This window comes from Phragmites australis, chromosome 14 (assembly GCF_958298935.1).
Source record: "Phragmites australis chromosome 14, lpPhrAust1.1, whole genome shotgun sequence".
NCBI classification, from domain to species: Eukaryota; Viridiplantae; Streptophyta; class Magnoliopsida; order Poales; family Poaceae; genus Phragmites; species Phragmites australis.
In genome coordinates, this window is record NC_084934.1 from 10,275,223 (window position 1) to 10,290,771 (window position 15,549).

At 40.9% G+C, this 15,549-nt stretch overlaps 1 protein-coding gene across 1 annotated transcript; it reads right to left on the bottom strand.

The window, feature by feature from the left end:
• Window positions 1-11,152: 11,152 nt before the first annotated feature.
• LOC133891016 (uncharacterized) lies at window positions 11,153-12,570 on the bottom strand. Its single transcript, XM_062331697.1, has 3 exons — window positions 12,338-12,570; window positions 11,971-12,059; window positions 11,153-11,634 (listed from the first exon to the last, which is right to left on the bottom strand). The coding sequence occupies exons 1-3, from the start codon at window positions 12,380-12,382 to the stop codon at window positions 11,484-11,486; spliced, it is 285 nt and encodes a 94-aa protein (XP_062187681.1). The 5' UTR covers window positions 12,383-12,570; the 3' UTR covers window positions 11,153-11,483.
• Between the last annotated feature and the right edge of the window lie 2,979 nt (window positions 12,571-15,549).

Sequence of the window (15,549 nt, forward strand, 5' to 3'; positions counted from 1 at the left end):
GCAACAACAGACACAGAGCCTCTCGGAGGAGGACCTGCAGCACGAACACGAGCAACATGGCATGCACGAAACTACACCAACTTCTTGTGGTGGTGGAAAAAACAATTTTTTTTGCAAGGTGACCAATCTTCTTACAATGATCACAAAGGATAGACTCCAAAGCTGCCTCTAGTTGTGCTAGTCCACTGAGAAGCTGCCAGCACATTATGAGGTACTGGCACTAGAGCAGCACACAATGAACAAAGACAGGGGTGGATCTAGGTAAGGCTAACCGGGGGCACATACCTCCACTCAAATTTGCTAAGCAGTATCAGTTAACTATTTTTTATCATAGATGCTCCCACACAAATAAATTACAGTGAATTACACAAAACTATAACTATTGTGCTATTTGTAACAGAAAACTATAACTATTGTGTCTAGTAAAGCAAAACTATGAGTTTTGTATACTAATTTCACACATAACCCGATTTCTGTTATCTCAATCGTCGAAATTTACTATTCACCAGTATTGTTCACTGACACAAAAATCTGTGGTCTTCAGTTTCTCCAAAAATCCTCTAACTCTTTGTATGTGTTACATAATCTATATGCATCCCATTTTAATTGGATTCACCTAAAAAGTCTACGTAGAATTTAAACTAAAATTCTAGAAAAAAAACTACTTCTATAACTTCTCACAATCATTAGGGTCTCAAATGACATCCCAAAAATCTAGGAAAATTAATATAAGATGAATTCCATATTTTTAGGATTTTATTTGAGACCCTAATAATTGTTAGAAGTTATAAAAGTAACCTTTTTGAGAATTTTAGTTTAAATTCTACACATGTTTTTTAGGTGAATCCAATTAAAATAGGTTACATATGAATTATGAAACACGTACAAAAAGTTCTAGGATTTTTGGAGAAATAGAAAACCACTGATTTTTTATTGGTGAATAGTGAATTTCGACGACAGATATAACGAAAATCGGGTTATATGTGAAATTAGTGTGTAGTTTTGTATTATTAGACACAATAGTTGTAGTTTTATATTACAAATGGCACAATAGTTATAGTATTATGTAATTCACTTAATTAATTATAAAGCCCTAACATAACAAGAAATGTAAGTAAGTTAAGTCCTCAATCAATTTTTTTTCTAGGTGCACTCCTAAATAAAGACGAGTCTCTTCAGCAATCAAAGCAGATAATGCCACTGCAATGAATGGAGTAGCAAAATTATGAAGGAACCACATACGAATAGTCAAAATCAGACCTTAGTCCCGTAACAAATTGTTATGTAAGAAATTTCTCAATAAACTTGTCCTTATTGACACATTACACCTAACGCACTAAAGTACTATTGAGATCAACGAACCATTAAAGGATCAAAGGCAGTGTAATACTCATCAATGAACATACCACTCAGTTAAATCCAATAAAATCTTTGTATCAGGTACGCAAAAGAGCACCACTGTCAAGCCTGATAGGGATAGTAAAGGCATCGGGATTCGACATAATGGAATGCAAAGAAGACTATCTTAGCAGCAGCAATATCCTCACAGCAAAATACAACTACTACGGGCAGAGACAGAGCAGATCACCAACCAATAGCAGCACAGCAAAAGAGAAAGGAGCAGCCACCACCCTCCTCTGTTCCTCTTCACCACCCCTGGGCACATATAGCAGAGAAGGGGCAGGGGCACATATAGCAGTGGAGTTCCGGTGTTCCTCTTCACCACCACTGTCGCCCCAAATCTCTCTCTCTCTACGCACACCAGTTTGCTCTATCCCCAACAAATATCTCCCTCTCCATCTTCTGTGGTGAGCTTTGACGAAACCTAATGAGACCATCAGGTCTCTCTCTCTATCTAACTTTCTTCCTTGCTTGCTCCGCCCCCAAATCACTCTCAGATCTATCTCTGCCATTCCCACGGTGAATTCTGACGGCGCCAGAATGAGAGCATCAGATCTGGAAGCCGGAACGCATGGCTAGGATAGGTGCAGTTTTACCCGACGAGGCGGTGCAATCTCTCTCGGCTCCCACAGGGGCTTCTCACTGGAGGATCACCGGCTCTAGAGCAGAGTTCTGTGCTTTTTTTATGCTCCTTCTGCTATTAGCTCCCATGGTCAATGCTTAATCATTTGGTTTGTTTGCAAATTTGAATCAGTTTGCTTCTCAGCTTTTTATGGATTTGCTTGTAAGTATGGAACAACCTGCCCCTAAATTTCTTTTTATGGAACTACTTAGAACTTTTCCGGACTTGCTTTATTCTAATTTAGGGCCAAATTTTCTCGTGATGTCGTGACAATTTTCCTACCATTTTAAACGTGAATTCATGAATTTTTGGATGCAAAGAGGACGAACGAGAGAGTAGTTCGTCCTTCTGTTATGCTCGGAGAGTCAGAGGGGATGCAGAATTGCAGAGTGCACCCTGCCAAAAAAGGATATACGGGGAGTAATGTTGTTTCCAAAACGAAGGTTTGCATGCCAGATGCCCAATTCGCATGTGCTCGAAATTTAGAACGTCCAAAAAATTAACATTTGGTGCCATTTGAACGTCTAATGCTTGGACGTCAAATGTGAGCTTACCTATCAAATGCTTGGACGGAAGCCACCCACATATACGTGCAAGTAGCACTACAGTATCGATAAAATAGTTGCAGAAAGCACATCTTGTCAGCCAAATTTCGATGGAAACCATGAGTATAAAACTTTGCTCCGTCTTAAAACTAATTAAAAAAACAACAGACAAGCTGCATGGCAAAATTTGAAAAACAACAGGCCATTGAATTACAAGCAGGAGAGAGGCAGATTAAAACAATGTTTTCATGGCAGTGGTATCCAATAGGTCCTATAATCCTAGTAGAAATCCTAGATCTATATGGCATTACAAACAAACAAATCTCATATACTGCAGCACGTCAAAAATTAAAAATAATAGAGGCAACGTTTTAATGGTAGTGGTATCCAGTACGTCGTACTAGAAATTCTAGATCTAGAGACCACATTAGAAATAGATTTACATATCATTCCACAACTGTGAGCTTGTATAGGTGGCTAATAAAACGAGCCTCTAGAATGGCCTTTCAAGGTGTTCCACGGTTCAAGGTTAGTAAGATAGTTTAAGATAACAATTCAGTTATTTATTTTTGAAAAAAAAAATCAGTTATTTGATCGTCACTCAAGACTAGAAGTTGCGAAGAGAATAAAGGTTTATACATTTGTGGGATGTTTGGTTAATCATAGACGGTATGATCCACCGTAAGACCATTTATTCAACTACTCGAAACCAAACAAACATATTATATTGGGATTTGGATCAAATGGCTATTCCATCCTCAAGCACATGTATAAAAACTCTTCTGTCCAATGCAAATGTGTGTTTAAGTAGGTCTTAGGCCACTCCCAATATTTTATTTCTTAGGTGATATTTTAGAGAAGAGAGTAACAAATTGGTGTTAAAAAATAAGCTTCCATCGCATAGTATTTATATGTTATTTCTTTAGGTCTCTCAAGATAATTAATGGTTGTATGTAGTATGATCAAAACTATTATTTTAATGATATGGCTAACTGTGTTGCTTTACGGGGAGAGGAAGCGTGAGTAGTGCTTGTGTCGTGAAGGGTGCAGATGATCAAATGTGGGGGGAGGGGGTGTTGGTGATATGCCATAGAGGTGATCGCATATGCAAATTGGATCTGCGAATGAGATTTAATATGATCCAATGTCCATTAGTGTTTAGAGTTATGATGGACTTTAATGTGATTAAAGACCCATTAGTGTACTCTATATAAGAGTAGGCAAGGGCTGTGGGTGCATGAGTGTTTTTTCACCACCAAAACCCTGGTCAGCACCTCTTCCCAAACTCCCTGGGAAACCCTAGTTGGGTGCGCGGTGCTAGCACAGTGGTGTACAGCGTTCCATCCCTGTACGTGTGGATACTGTGGAGACACTACTGCGATTGTTGCGGTGCCGATTAACGACAAGGACACTAGGAAGATTTTGATTACTTCTCATTGCAATCGAGGACGTGGCCGAGGCTTCCTGTTCGTGGTCGACGTGATCGACAACTTTCTCTGCGTGGTCAAGGAGGTGATCGATTACATCCACTTCATGATCATGAAGGTGGTCGACGAACACACCGGTACAACTCAGAGCTGGTCGTGGATGCGGTGCACCTGCTCAGAGCTGGTAGAGAAGCACGACCACCTGATCGTAGTTGGTCGAGGAGCACGACCACCTACTCGAAGTTGATCGAGAAGCGTGATCACCTGCGCGGGGCTGGTTGTAGATGTGATCGAGAAGCTACTTGAGGAGTTTGACATGCACGATGTTGGATCAGTCTACTCCAACTCTTCTTCCGCTGCACTGCACGTCAAGTGGTAACGATCTATGATCTTCTATTTGCACGGTTTCCTTGATGAATGTGGTACAGATTTTTTTTTAGTCTAGTGTAGCCAACCCGTTCCCCAACAATGGTATCAAAGCCTACATACGTAGTTTTTTATCTAGATCGGTCACATATAGATGATATGTGGTAGTAATTGATACGATCTATTATTGTTCTTGTGATCGGTTCATGTGATGGATCGGTCAATGCATGGTTTGGTAAAATTGGGATCAGAATGAGGTGTGAATCAATGGAATCACACGACCAAAAAAATTAGCTCGATCTCCCACCTAGCCGCGCGTGCGACTTGCCCCTACCGACTGGAATCACTATCTGGGCTAACAACATGCGCTAGTGCATGATTGGAAGAACAATAGATCGAGGTTGTGTGTGTTGTCATCGTTTCTAATAAACCTCACACGATGATCAATTTGATTGATCTAGTGGAAATTGAGGCATTCTGAATGACTCAGAATCAGCTTGATATGATCAATTCGATGAGATTTTCATACCGATTTCGTAGATATGATCTATGTATTTCCGAGAGGTTTTTAGGGTGATGCATAGCATACACTCATAGATTGTTATAATAACATGTTCACTTCATGAAATTAGAATTTGTTTCTACTCTTAACTCAGTTTTGCAGAGAATGTTGTGATTGGTATGGCCTTATTATGTATGTGACCCATGCGTGTAATTTTCATGGCTTCCATGTCATAGTTAATTGCAGCCAAGGCTATCGTGTTATTTTATAACAACCTGTGTGCCGACTTGTGATGCTTCATATTCTCATGTAATTCTTCGCTAGCTATTAAGAGTAGTAGTCTAGTACATGATCATAGAGACTTGAAGCATGATGACCTGGAGGACAGGATCATGGCGATGGAGATCACCATGTGAAGAGGTCATACTATGTCACAGTTAATATGATTGCCTCTAATGTTTATCTATGTTCCTATTATACTATTCCTTCATATTTTATATGCGGTGGATATGATTACTATGATAGAATAGGTTCCCTTAGAAAAATTTAGAGTAATTGATGCTCTTCCAATAGCTGCACCTACATAGGTTTTGATCATTGTTTGGTAGGTTTGCCAAAGAAGAGTGCCATCATTTATCTTAACCAATTAGGGTGGATGTCGGACATCTATGTGCATAGTGTTAGTTTCCTTAACAAGCTATCAAAATAGTTTTGGGCTTGGGGCATGGTGCCGGGCGTCACAGCATTGAATGCCACCCAACAAACAAGAGTCATATATGATATGATTAGCAAAGTGTTCCTTACCTATATCAATAGGTTTCTAGCAGTGATGCCAAAGCTCACTAAAACCTAGTTCAATATGGATCTTGTCCCAATGTATGGCGATGGAGGGAAATGGTTTCAAAACATACAGTGGGAGTCTTCTGATAAATTATTTATCGGAGGATACATACAAACATAGTGTTGAAGCGTTGCATATATTTTGTTGTAGATTTTGGAAGTAGTTCCCCTTACAATTTCTAGATTAAATTGTGACAATTGTTATGAAATTGAATTGGGAATTTTTCTCACTCAATGATGTAAAGGACGTGTTCTAGAAGTTCTTGTCCCGATGAACTAGCTCAAAGATGCTATATTGTAACTCAGAGAGTTTATGAGAAACGTCATGATTACTCATTTTATGTCCATTGCCTCACATTGAAATATGACTTCAATATGATTGGAGGGTATATTGCTTTATGGAGAACCAAGCTTGTCTTAAAGATACTTGATCATGAAAGCCTTGCTTGTGTACATGTTCAGAAAGTGGGGTATAGCACTTAAAGAGCCGTAATCATACGATGATAGTTCAAAGGGAAACCAGGATTACTTGAAAATTCTCAAGAAAAGGAAAGGAAGTATGACTTGTAGCCCTAGATATCAATGATATATACTTGGATTTAGCTATTTTCTCTTGTAATTCTTGGGTAGTTGATACTAGAATCAAACTGCAGTTTTTGACAAGATGTGAAGTTGATATGTGCATCGACAATATAGCAAATTGGTTGTTATGTTAGCCGATTGGCACTATAGTTTCATTAGTATCCTCGAAGTTTTGAATGGAATAATTTTTATTTCGATCTTAACTTGACTATAACCATAAAAAATGCTTTGGAAGTAAAGGATTGTGGACAAATGTTGTTTAGCTTTCTAACAACTTAGTCTAGTCATGATTCATTGGTGAATGGAATTTTGAGGATATGTGGGTCTATAATATTAATTGGCTTCACTTTTATTTGACATTGTTGCTTGTGTCATAAGAGACACATGGGGAAGTTACATAAAGATGGTCTTTAAGATTAATTTGATTTTGAATTATTTGACATGTGCGAATCTTGTTTATTTAGCAAGATGACTAAGTTGCCCTTCACAAGTCTACAAGAAAGGGCGAGTGAGTTATTAGCTCTTGTACATATAGATGTATGAGGGCTGAGGAGCTCTATAGCTAAAAGTGGTTCTTGGTATAAATTTGAATCCTTTAAAAAGTTTAAGGAGTTTCAGAATGAGGTACAAAATCATATATGTAAGATAATTATATTCCAACAATTGGATCGTGGAGATGAATACTTGAGCCATGATTTGATGGTCATCTAAAGCAATGTGAAATTGTTTCACAGTTGACTCCGCACGACATGCCTTCATGAAATGGATGTCTAAATGGACAAATCGTATTTTGTTGGACATTGTTTGATGTATGATGAGCCAATATGATCTTTCGTTGTCTTTCTGGGGTACGTTGTAGAAATTATTGTTTTCACGTTAAAAGGAGTTTTGCCTATGTCTATAGAGGAGACGTCATATGAGATATGGACTGGGAAATATCCCGTATTGTCTTTCCTTAAAGTATGGGGTTGTGAGACCTATGTAAAACGTTTGACATGTGATAAGCTCACTCCAAAATCAGACAAATGCTTCTTTGTGGGGTATCTTAGGGAAACCGAAGAATATTATTTGTATAACTAGGAACAATGCAAAGTGCTTGTTGCCCAGAATGATGTTTTCCTGGAGAAAGAGTTTCTCTCAAAGAAAGTTAGTGGGAGCACGATGCAACTCGAAGTGATTCGGGAACCGTTAGAAAACGTTTAAGCTCCTACTGAACCATAACTAGATGTTGCAGAACATGTTGTGGAGACACCAGCCCCACATCGATCAGAAAGGGTCAGTCGTGGAATTGAGATGCTTATGTTCCTAACCACAGAGTAGCGTGATATATTATTGTTGGATAATAATGAGCCCAAGTACTATACGAAAGCAATGGTGGGGCCAGACTCTGAGAGATGGCTTGAGATCCGAATTAGAATCCATGCGAGAAAACCAAGTTTGGAACTTAGTTAATCCACCCAATGGTGTAAAAACTATTAAGTGTAAATGGGTTTGAAGAAAAATGGGTAGACACTGATGGAAATGTTCGTGTCTCTATAGCACGATTGGTGGTGAGAAGTTTCATGTTAATTTAAAGTGTTGATTATGATGTAACATAATGCCCGTCGCAATGCAAAAGGTCTACCGGGATCATCCTAGCGATTGCTACATATTGTGATACAGAAAATGGGCGTTAAAACAACTTTCCATTATGGAAACCTAAGTTAAGTCATGTATGTGATACAATCTAATGGTTATGATGATCCTTAAATATGCTAGGAAGCTATGCAAACTTTGATAGTCCATCTGTGGATTGAGGCAAGCATATTAGAGTTGAAATTTTCACTTAGATGTGGTGGTCAAAGGAGTTTGACTCCATCAAGAGTGAGTAAGAACCTTGTGTTTACAACAAGGCTAGCGGGAGCACATTTATATTTTTGATATCATAAATATGTATGACATATTATTGATCAGGATGACAATCCAATGCATTAAGTTTCTCAAATCTTCATTGAGAAATGGTTTCAAGATGAAGTTGTGGGAAAGACAATATAAATAGGGCATAAAGATCTATATAGATAGATAAAATGAGGCCAAAGTGTTGGCACTTGCGAGAATCAGTGTGTGGTAACACCTGATGAGCACGATATCCTGAATAAAATGCCCGGAAAAAGGCTAATGAGATTGAGCCGAAGAACGCACATTAACAAGGTATTGAAATAGTTCAATATGCAGGACTCCAAGTGAGTTTTCTTGCCAATGCCATGTAGTGTCAGTCTTTGCAAGACTTAGCATGTTGTGACATTTGATGAGCATGAAAATTTTGATATCAATCACAAGTCCTGTTGATAGTCATCAGGAAAAAATCATCCTCTAGTACTGGATAAGAATGAGGATGTGACCATGGTTTTTAGAGGAAAGAAAAGGTCATTGTAAATAGTTACATCGATGCTAGATTCCCAACTAACAAAGAAATCATGGTGTGGAATCTGGTTTTATGTAAGTGATGGAACAGTAAGCTAGAAATGTTCCATGCAAGAATTGTTGCCTACTCTACAACTATTGTTAAGTACACTACCGCTTTTAAAGTCGCATTGGATATTGCTTGGATGAATTTTTTTTATAGTTTTTGAGTTATGTGTAATTTGCAATGTGTTTAATCCAATGAGTATCTATTATCGGTAGTAGACCTATTGCTCGAGCATTAGGAGCATTAGTACCACTATAATTTCGAGCATGTACTTTGGCATAGATACATCATTTTGAATTGAATGGAGAAGTGATGTAAATACATGCAATGAGTATTGGATACCTATCGGATTAGATCTGTTAGCTTGTCTTATCCTACAATCTGAAAGAAGGTGCACTATCGAGCTATAGGTATTGGATACCTATGTGACTGGTTCTAGTGCAAGTAGGAATGTTTTGGTGATATGCCATAAAGGCAATCATGGAGATGATGGTATCACGTCTATGTTTCTGTTGTCTAGAGTAATTTGTTAGTCTGTTCCTTGAATGACCATTATAGATATTGATCACCAAATATGTGAATTGCTCATAAGACTCATTGTTTGATGTCATTCTAAAATAGTCCCTAGTTTCACATCATCATATGGTACAATGATGATTCACAAGCCAGCACATGTATTGATTGATGATCATGTTTCATGGATCATTGATATGGAGATATCGAATCAATAATATGGACATATGTTAGCTAATATGGTGTTGGACAGAGTCACCTTGAGACACTGCTCGGATAGTTATGAGAAGTGCCATCAGTTGCAGTCTCGAATGGTGTACCTGTAGAATTCTTTGACCTGAGGTTGTCATTGATTCCAGAATGTATAGTAACACTCTTAGGGGCTTCCAAACGCTACTCCGTAACTAGGTAGTTATAAAGATTGCTTTCAGGTATGTTATGAAATATGTCGTGGGATGTGAGCGATTAAGATGGAATTTGACCCTCCTAGATAACAGGAGATATATCTTTGGGCTCCTCAAGATAGTTAGACTGAGAAAGTGCATGGCCATGCCAATATGATTGAAGAGTTAATCACGATGAATCCACTACTTGATCGAGTGAATGGTCGAGCTATCATAAGGGTGACACGTATCTCGCCTTGAGCTTGACTGGTACCATGTGGCAAAAGGGATTGGTGCATGTGTATATCAAGGTTCAGCTGATATAATTTTTGTATGTGCTCGGGAGTCAATATGTGCTGCTTGGTACTGTTATTGACTTGCAATACAAAAAGGGTTTCCGCGTCACGACCGTTTACACATGAACCTAACGGGTCACACACACTTACAGGGTTGGAACTTAAAACTTTCATGAATCGATTCTAATGCAAGTGGGAGATTGTTGGTGATATGCCCTAGAGGCGATCGCATATGAAGATTGGATCTACAAATGGGATTTAATATGATTTAATGTCCATTAGGGTTTAGAGTCATGATTGACTTTAATGTAATTAAAGGCCCATTAGCATACTATATATAAGAGGAAGCAAGGGTCGTGGGCGCATGAGTGTTATTTCGCCACTAAAACCCTGGCCACCATCTCTTCCCAAACTCCCTATAAAACCCTGGTCGGGCGCACGGTGCTAGCACACTAGTGTACGATATTCCATCCCTGTACGTGTGAATACCGTAGAGGCAATACTACGATTGCAGTGGTGCGGATCAGCGACAAGGACACTAGGACGAGTTCAATTACTTCCTCATCGCGATTGAGGACGTGCTTGAGGCTTCCTATTCGTGGTCGGCGAGGTGGTCGACATGATTGACTACTTCCTCTGCATGGTCACAGAGGTGATCGACTACATCCACTTCGTGGTCGCGTAGGTGGTCGAGGAACACACGATACAACTCGGAGCTGGTCGAGGACACAATGCACGTGCTTGGAGCTGGTCAAGGAGCATGACTACCTGCTCGAAGTTGGTTGAGGAGCGTGACCACCTGTGTGGGGCTGGTCACGGATCTAATCGAGAAGCTACTCGAGGAGTTTGACACTTACGACGTTAGATCAGTCTACTCCAACTTTTTTTGCATGGTTTCCTGGGTAAGTGCAGTAGGAAAATTTTGTTTTTAGACTAGCATAACCAACCCGTTCCCCAACAGGAGAGCATAAGAAACAAACTGTAATGTCCCAATATATATCTTAGGTCTTGATAGCTCAACTAGCTAGTTTTTTTATAAGAAACAAACTATATTTCTCTCCTCTTTAAATAACTTGACACATCAATTTTTTTTTACATGAACATCTAATTAATATCTAAGAAATCAACCATGTTAGAGCATTAGAAGAGAGCTTATTATCTTGTTAGACACAAACATATAATGCATACATAAGCACTCCTTTCTTCCGCTAAGCACCCACCTGACGTGACAAAAATAAATCATTTTTTTCCGTAAGCACCTCATATAAACATTCCCATTATATATGCCCTTATGGCACTAGCAGGAACAAGACTTCGCAAGGTCGTATGCAGAATTGAATAAATTCGCACAATCCTCCAGGATATGCTGGTTATTCAGATCAAGATTGTATCCGACCAAAACTCCACAAGCTAGGCCTGTTCACAGCCAAGCCACGATATCATGTAAGGCGATACAAAAATCATGTATCAAATCATGGTAATAAAGAATTAAAATCGCAGCCAAATCTTGAAATTAAAAGTCATCCACGAGCATGTAGCTCTGTTCTCTCCGGTCGTTTACTTGGGCGGGTCGGCCATGAAGGAGTTGAGCCCCGGCATGATCTCGGCGCGCTGCTTGTCCATGAACTTCCTGAAGCCGTGCTGTGAGTACTGCTTCCCCTCGTCGAAGTTCTCCATGATGCCTGCTGCCCTATTCTCCTTGGTGACCCTGTTGGAAAACACATGCATGCAAGCATCAGCAGGGTTGAAGAATGGCCAGATCTGATATGCAGCAGCGACTCTGACGCCGTCAACCAAACGGTCAACAAAAGGATGATGTTTGTCCGCATGTTATGCCTCTGATGGCGAGATGTGTAGGGACCCAATTCGATCAGAGGAAACAATTCTAACAAAGAGGCACTTCTCAGAACTGGAGAAACTACATTTGAATCACATGTTTTTTCTCTAATTCAACAAGCTTTAGAGTATGTAATGCTTGCATAGAAAATTCCTCCGTGACTACGAAAAAAATAAGAAATAGGAGCGGCGATGGATCCGGCTATACCTGACTTCGGGGTTGGTGGTGATGTTGCGGATGAGCTGCATGGCGCAGATGCCCACGGCCGTGCCAGTAGCCAGGAAGAGCGGGTACACCTGCGTCGGAGACCAACATCGCAAAAGATGAGCAATATTGATGACAACAACGAAGATAAACACCACCTCGGCGGCGGCAGCCTGGGCGACTAAGCAGCGCGCGCGTCAGCCGAAGATCGAGTTCAGATCGCGGAGAGCTGCGGGGAGAGATAAAAACTAGCACCTATCGACGAACCATCCTGCTCTGATCGTACCCGAAACGGGAAAAAAAAAAACAGAAGCAGAGCAGAGCAAAGCCAGAACAACTCAAGACGGGCGTGAGGTCGTTGATCGATTACCTCGGGCCGGAGCCACCTCTTGGACCACGCACCAGCAGAAGCCATCGATGGAGATCGGTGCTCTTCCTCGCACGCGCAAGAGAACGAGAAGGAAACGAAACAGATCCGCCGCCGCTCTTTCTTTCGTGGCTCGCAAGTATACTTTCCGCCTGCGCGTTTTATATAGGCCTGGCCTGGCCTAGCGGCGGCGGCGTGTTTGACGGAGGGCTGGTACCTGGTTGGTGGTAGGGTTCCAAGTTGTTGGAGGCGAACGCGAGGCTTTCGAATGCTTTTCTTTTTCTTCTCTTTTGCTTTTCAAATCGGGCAAGTGGTGTCGTGCGCGCAACGGAGGGAGGCGTGAACAGGCTGGCGGCACATGTGGACGCGGTGCGCGGCTTTTCACATGCCGAATCTGAGACGCCAACTGACCCCGCGCGGTCGGTGGCAGAGGCCAAACACGAATTTCCTTTCGCCGCGTGCCTACACTCTCCTCTGATTTCTCCCTTGACTAGTAAAATACGAATGGGAACGCAGCATGCAGCAACAAGTACGAACCGAAGGCACGGGAATAGTTTGCAGTCTGAGGAATTTCGAATAAAAACTTTCTTAGGAATACATTGTCCTGCAATCCACAGTGTACAATAGGAAACTTCTATAGGGTTTTAGGCGTACAAATTATCTCCAAATATTGTTTGTACAAATCAAGGGTCCCGAGATTTTCTAAGTAATTTCAGGCAACTAGTTTATCCTAATTGTTATTGACTTCAACTTTTGGGTCTAGTTGGGTATGACTAAGGTTCTATTTGGGATAACTTTTTTCTTTGAGGTTTTTCTGATAAGTTGGTTTTTTTAGAAGCAGCTATTTGAAGAATTTATTGGCCGGAGAAGCTGACTGTTTGACAACCTGATTTTCTTTAGAGAGATTGTCTACTGAGTGCGTAATACCTAATATACCCCTGAATAAAATGATGACAAGGTACAGCAAAAGAAATTAGGGCCAAAGCCTATTTCTGAAATGTGATCAGTGGTCACTCATGCAGTTAGCCAGCATCATATCAGAAATAGCGCACTGAAAAGCCAGGGCATCTCAACTTGCTTACCGTATTTTTTTTCGCGTCCTTGCAATGATACAGCAGAAAAGAAAGATGATGCAAACAAGAGATGCTTGGATGTGGCTATCAGGCGACCTTTTCTGAATAAATAGTACGACTGAATTTAGACCGGTAACTCTGAATTTAGCATGACAGAAGAATAGACAGCATCACAGCATAGGATTCAGACAGAGTAAAATAACCAATCTGAAATGCTCTTGATCACTCCTACCTCTACTTCTGAATATACACACTTCAACAATCATTACATAGTTTTACTCCTAATTTCCTCGTTCCTTATGGAAACAACAGAAAAAATGTTGCGTGCTCTACTACTCGCACTTAAATATTGTACCACACAATAAGTATATACATAGTTCATATGCAATCACCATTACTTAGTAATGATTCATCCAAGTAGAGGTCGCAGTAACAGCAGCCATCTCAGGGGGCAGGCTTGGCACCACCTCACCCCCAAATTGGCTCAGCACTGCCTTGACCAACATCTTGTCAGAGTTAAGAGGATCAAAAGCAGCTGTCCAGTTCAGGCAGGCCATAGTCTAGGTAGCTCATGCCATTGCTGCTTGTGACAATGGTCCAGGTAGCCCCGGGTTTCTAGGTTTGTGTTTTGAGGCAATGTGGTCGCGGTCATGACTAAAGATTTCTTGTCCATCTTGATCTTTGAGCTCTTTGGTTTCTTGCTTGGCTAGTGTCAAGCTGTCATGTTCAAACTCCGCTTGTCGCAACAGAGATCTGTCTTGGGGCAACCTCAGACGGTGATGACCCCTTTAGATCCCAAAATCTTATTGCACTGGTAAGCATAATGCATGGCAGCCATGAATTTGGTGAGAGTAGGTCTTTTCATGATAGTGTTGTATGCCATCTCGAGGTTGATCATATCGAACATAATCTTTTTCTTCCAGAAATTATCATGCTTCCCGAAGGTAACGAGGAGTGATATCTGGTCGATGAGAGTGACCGAAGATTTGGGTACTATGCCATGGAAGGTTTGTGTAACTAGTTTGATGGCAGACCGAGAGACCTGCATCGCTTTGATCACGCCAACGAAGAGGATGTTTAGGGAACTCCCTCCGTCGATGAGTACTCGAGTTACCCTGTAATTATTTATCATAAGCTCGACTATTATCAGGAAATAGACTGGTTGTACAAAGTTCTCAGGGCAATTATCTTAGCCGAAGGAGTTCTCAAAGTTTTACCACATAACAGCCTGATGACCCTTTAGGATGGCAGCTAAGACTTATCGGCCACTGTCTTGTACTGCCTCTTGGTCTCATAGGAGGCGGAACCACATAACATGTGGTCGACCATCCTCTGGTCCGGCTAAAAAGACATCGGGTCCATGTGGTTCTCACTGTGGCTAGAGTTGGAGTCCGTACCTTGGGCTGTAACCTGAGTCTTCTTTATTTTGGTCACTTTCTCTACCCCACCCTGACCATCTTCTTCCAAAGGCAGCACTCGTGGAGGCTATGGTTGTCGGTTGGTGGAGGTTGCACCAAGGCTTACCGTCGCATTCGCGGGGAGCCTAGTGTGAAGCTCTTGCCCTGGGAAGAACCAGAACGATTATCGGGATGAGTGTTATGCAGATATGCAAAAAAAAATCATCAGATTTAGCTTTCTTGCCCTTACCTCCCTTAGTGTTCTTCTTGCGCTTGCTCTTGACCTTGTCGCCGTTGAGCCTGGGTTGAGGATGCTTGATGCACCTGGCCTTTTCCTTGACGTAGAAGTGTGCATCCTTAGCCCTAGCAGACTTGTCGATGATCTGCACGAGCCTTTAGACCATTTCGGGCTACTTTTTTATGATGCCTTCAATAATACACCACCGGCTCTTAACCCTTGAGTGAATGCCTAGATGACATCATAGTCACTGATCTTGGGGATGGTGTTCTGGATATTGCTAAATGTAACATCTAGTTTTAATGGAACAAAACCAAGTACAACATATGTCTGCCGGGATCAAATTTTTATGCATCTGTTACATCATTAATGTATCATCACAGTGTCATTATTATAATAACATCATTAACTTATTACAAAAAGACCGAGCATCTAAAAGAAAATACAGCCAAAAAGGAGAGCTTCCACGCCAGAGGGTTTTCCATCTTCCACAGGCGTCAACCAGGG